Below are 5,448 nucleotides of genomic sequence, written 5' to 3'. Positions count from 1 at the left end.
AACAATCGTTTATATAAAATCTACAATTTTTTATTTTTTAACATTCATATATTATATTTTAAAAATTATTTTAAATATTTTATATTTTAAAAATATTATATATTGCAAAAAATTTTTGTTATTATATATATTTTTATTTATTATTATATGTTTATTATATTTATTCTATATATAAAGCATATAAGCTATATATTAATGTTCAAATATTTTTGTAAATAATTATAAATAATTATATTATTATTTTTCAAGTAATTATATATAATGCATATTGCATTTTCTTAATTTTTTAAACATAACAAAAATTTAGATTCTAATTTTAAATGATTTTTCATGTATGTATATGTATATATATATAAAATAAATTAGGAATTATTTTACTTATTACTACTATATTACTAAACTCTTACTCATCAAATCCCCAATTTAAGTGAGTAAGGATTAAACGGGCCAAATGATTCTCAGTTGATGTCAATGGATATTGATGTAACCATGTAGAAAGAATAATTATATCTTTTTCTTGTAATATCCATTTGTATAATTTTAAATCAGTAAATAGATACAAACTTAACTAAAATTCATAAAGTTAAATTTTTAAAAATATTTATTTATAAAGAAATATATTTCTTATACCTTTCCAGCTGATACAAAATTATCTCGTAATTTTTGTAAAATATCTGATAGTAATGAAGGATATTTATATGTTAAATTTGACAGAAGAGATCGAGCATCTTTTGAACAAGAATCTTGTGTTTTTTCACTAAGAAATCCAATCTGTTTATTATATATAATTATTATTATTTTTAAATATTAAAAAATGATAGATAATATAAACAATACTTACTTGAAATAGATCTATTGTTGTTGTTTTCACAAAATCATAATCCTGCTCAGTTCTTGCTAAAGCCATATTAGCAAAAGTTGTTAAAAGAAAATATGATTCATCTCCTGGCATGCTACTTAATTTTTCTTCAAATTTTGTACAAAGTTGTGAAGAATTTAATTCATTTATCCAATCTTTAATATTATTAATATAATATCAAAATTTACATTTTTATTATAGTTTTCAATTTCAAAAACGTTTATTTCAATTAAAAAATTATACATACCATGAGTAGATCTATTAGAAATATGCATATCTATTTGTGTACAGTCAGTATGTAAAATATAAAATATTTGCCATAGAGTATTAGATGATATTAAATCATATGGCAGAGAAGCTAAATATTGCCATGCTCCTAAACGACGTGAAGAAAATATACATAAAACTGCTCTCAAAAAAAAACAATCAAATTCAAGTTGAAGTTTTTTCAATATTGATATATCATTAATCTATAAAATTAAAATGTAACAGTACATAAAACATAATTTCAAATTTATATTAAATTATTCTTAATAACATAATGATCTACCTGGTTTTTATCAAATTCCTCCCATTGGTCATTAGCATATTGTACAATATCTTTAATTAATGCACTTAATCGTTTGGTTAATTGTCTATATCTTGGAGAGTCATATGTTTTCAAGCCTTGTTTTAAAAGTTTAATAATAGTTGTAAAAAATGCAAACATCCGGAACAAATGATGATGCGTAATATAAGTTTTATTTTGATGATAATCATCATTTTGATATTGAATACATAATACTTGTTCAAATATTTTACTAAAAGGAATTTGATTTAATAAAGAAATAAGATCACTTTCAAATAAGTTTGCACCAACATTAGCAATATCTTCATCTTCTTCTCCTTCTTCATCCAACATTACCCAAACAGTATCACCTGGACTACATATTGTATCTTGTAATGATTGTTGTACCTAATAAATTAAAAATTAAATTTTATTAATTTATTGATTATCATTAAATTACTAACTTTCAATTTTAATAATATTGTTTTAATTTTAAGCTTTTAAATGCTTAAAAGCTTTTATTTCATCATTAAAATAAAATTTTGATTATGATTTGACAAAATCATATTTCTATTCATTTTTACGAAATAGAATTATATATATTTTATAATTTCAAATATTTCATATAAATATTATATAATTATATTTTTTAAATGAATCTATTTTTTAAATATTGGTTTTAAATTAGATTTGAATTTAATTGAATAATATCAAAATTATTATTGTAAAAAGTATTATTTATCCAATATTTTGATTATTTTTCTCTCAAGATGTATATTGGATAACTTAGATTAACATTAGATAATATTCAATTCATATTAGATTTATATTAGATTTCAATTTTTTCTTATTTTTTCTTATTTTGTAAAAATAAATAATATTTTTTCTCAATTAAAATCTTGTTTTAATAATAAAATAAATTTTTTTTAAAAAGATTAATATTGGCAAAAGTCATTAAACTATTTATTTCTAAATTATTTATTTTTAGTTAGCAGTAAATATTTATAAACACCTGTTCAAGAAATTTTTCTCTATCCTTAATGGGTAATAAAATAACAGCCAATGTAGCTATTATATGATCTAAAAATGGATCATTTAATGAAGATATGCCTAATTTTCCATGTTGTTGTGATATTGGAGTTTGAACATAACTGCGAGCCCAATTCATTACTCCACCAGGACATCTCAAGATATGGTTCAATATAAATAAATGATCTTGCCAAGTTGCTACTCTCAATAAGATTGCTATTAATCGTGTAAGCCATTCTCTAGTATCTGTTACAAATTTACCATCTTTTAATAATTTTCTTTGAAAATTGAATAATATAGTTATGCACATTCTAATTTCCACTAATTGTGGAATTGTTTGAGAAGGTACATGTATTGGTAATAAATTTACGGGTGCATTATGAGGAAGATTTATAAATTCTTTACAAGATATGCAGACTCTTTGAATATAATACTCAATTTGAAATTTTAACATTTCTGCTTCATAACAATATAATGCTTGAGTATTGTGTAATAGATCTTTTATTGTTGATAAATTTCGAGTTAATGCAGCTAATGTCTGCTGATTAAAACGTGCAATATAATATTCATGTGTAGCAACAACAGGATTTCCATCTTGACATTCTCCTGTTTCTTTAATACAGGCTTTATCTAAACACCATAATTGTTTTTGCATTTCTCTACAAGATTTTTTTAAAATTTCCAATTCATGAGAATTGATAATTAAATTATTTCTTACACGAAGATAATTCATTAAAAGCTCATGTAATCTATGTTGCTGTCTAATTGCATTACTTCTAAGTTGTATTTCTGCAAATTCTGAAATAAACATATCAATCCATGCTAATTCCTGATTGAAATATAATGATGTTAATTGGCTCTCTGTAAATGGTATAATTTCTTTAAAAGAAGTATGTATATCATCTACTTGATTTATGATAGAATCTGATTGATTTTTTGTCCGTCTATCGTATATAAAGTTCTTTGAATTTGATATATTTGAATCTTGAGATAAATTTGGTGTTATACTTTCATTATTAAAGCCATCAGATGTATTATCTATTAAATCTATTGTAGAAATCGATGTTATAACTTCTTCCACTTTCTCATTTAAATTATTCCATGCTGATGTTAAACTATTTTCAGTTTCATTATTAATTTTGGTCTAAAATTTATTAAAAAATATATTATAATTATAATATGTTTAAAATATATTTAAATATAAAAAATAATATTCAAATTAAACATTTTCTCAAAATCGTTTTTAAAATTTTATGAATCATTTCTTTATGCAAAATTGTATTACTATCATTAATTTTTTTTAAATAATAAGTTACTATAAAAAATTCTTTGAATATAATTTTAATTAATATTATAATTTTGATATATTGATTGATTTATAATATTGATAATTTTCTTAATAAATTTAAATAAAAAAAATTAAATACTTTGTCATTTATAGTTTGTAATCCTTCTGTTTCTTCTGAAACTATTTGAACTGATTGTTTTTCATAGAGTTCAGTGTCAATTGCAGCTGAATGTAATTCACTTTCCATATTTTCAACACCTTCTCCTTTTGGATAATTTGTAGGAGATTCTTCGAGAACACATTCAAATTCTTCCAATGTTGGAACATCTGGTATCTGTTGTTCCATAGAAAACTTGGATTTTTCTTCTCTTTTTTTCTAAAAGTATATATTTTTTAAATATAATTTTTAATGTTATAAAATAACAAATTTAAAAAAAAATTTTTATATGTTATATATATACATGTTAAACATATTTAAGTTTTTATAAATTATAACCTAAACTTATATTATTAATAAAAATAAATATTTTAAAATCTATATATTTATGATGATGATTTAAATTCTACTATTAAACAATATTTATTATTTATTATATGATACTAATGTAATATTATATACTATATAAAGATATAAAAGTAAATTTTTTTTTTTTATGAAAAATAAAATATCTTAAATCATTGATTAAAGACAAAATAATAAGACAAAAAATAATAATTAATCAATATGATTACATAAAAATATTAAATAAAAAAATTAAAAAAAAATATTAAAAAATAAATATTCACCTTTCGTTGTTTTGGTACTTCCATTTTATATAAACAATAAATTTTGTGTAAATTTCTTTTATATATAAATAATGTTGAATTTATCACATAGCTTTAATATACAAAATATGAAAAATATAAGAATTATATTTATTACACAATAACAAATTTTCACAATACTATTCTGAAATGTTTCTGAATATTAATATTACTGATTGATTACGCATTCTCTATTTCTTGCGTAACCTATCATCTGTCAAAATATACAATTACAATTTCAGTTTGGCAGTTTTCATATTACAATTATTTAATACTAATTTTTTATTTAAAAAATTAATTTAATAAATTAATATTACTAAAACTTGCATAAAAAAAATTCTGCGTAATGATTAGTATGCAATAGCAGACATAATTTTTTTGTTTATCGATAGAGTTACATGCAAATAAAGTGCTGCCAGCTATTTTAAAATCATAGGTGGTACAGACATATAGAATAGACATTATAGAATTCTTTTTTTATGAGAATAATCTATAGATAATATATAAAATAAACATGCAATATTTTTTCATGCCACAGAAATCATAAATCACTAAGAATATTATCATTTATCATTTTTATGCGATATTATCAGTATAAAATAAAATTATATATTACAATTAGTGATTGAAATTAAAATTAAATTTTAGAATTTTTAAAAAATTTATAAATTTAGAATAAATAACATATAAATTTAAATATTTTATATTGCAAAAAAATATAGAATTCTATATTTTTGTAAGTAATATATTTATTTGTTCATTATTATGTATATTAATGAATATGTTATGTGTTTCATATATGTATATATGAAAATTAATATTGAAAGTTATTTGATCGAAAGTTAAATATTAAATTTTTTTCACATTAATATATATTTCAAAAAACAGCATTTACATTTTATGAATGATGGAATTGATCCA

At 20.1% G+C, this 5,448-nt stretch overlaps 1 protein-coding gene across 3 annotated transcripts in view; it reads right to left on the bottom strand.

Moving 5' to 3' along the window:
* Positions 1–4,796, bottom strand: part of LOC102676750 (ectopic P granules protein 5 homolog) — a 16,430-nt gene extending 11,634 nt beyond the window's left edge. For 2 of the 3 annotated variants that reach the window (XM_006623546.2, XM_031514153.1), the window contains exons 1-8: positions 4,510–4,787; positions 3,863–4,099; positions 2,419–3,579; positions 1,410–1,814; positions 1,107–1,329; positions 842–1,014; positions 631–771; positions 408–568 (exon numbers count right to left, since the gene is read on the bottom strand). In XM_006623546.2, the coding sequence (XP_006623609.1) occupies positions 408–568; positions 631–771; positions 842–1,014; positions 1,107–1,329; positions 1,410–1,814; positions 2,419–3,579; positions 3,863–4,099; positions 4,510–4,533 (2,525 nt within the window). In that variant the 5' untranslated portion in view covers positions 4,534–4,787. Of the gene's footprint in view, positions 1–407; positions 569–630; positions 772–841; positions 1,015–1,106; positions 1,330–1,409; positions 1,815–2,418; positions 3,580–3,862; positions 4,100–4,509 lie in introns of all 3 variants that reach the window. The other variant, XR_004151574.1, reaches the window with a different exon arrangement.
* Between the last annotated feature and the right edge of the window lie 652 nt (positions 4,797–5,448).

The sequence above is a fragment of the Apis dorsata genome, unplaced genomic scaffold, assembly GCF_000469605.1.
Source record: "Apis dorsata unplaced genomic scaffold, Apis dorsata 1.3 scaffold_901, whole genome shotgun sequence".
Taxonomy (NCBI): Eukaryota; Metazoa; Arthropoda; class Insecta; order Hymenoptera; family Apidae; genus Apis; species Apis dorsata.
Note: the sequence above shows the minus strand (reverse complement) of the source record. Positions and strands in the feature narration are given on the sequence as shown.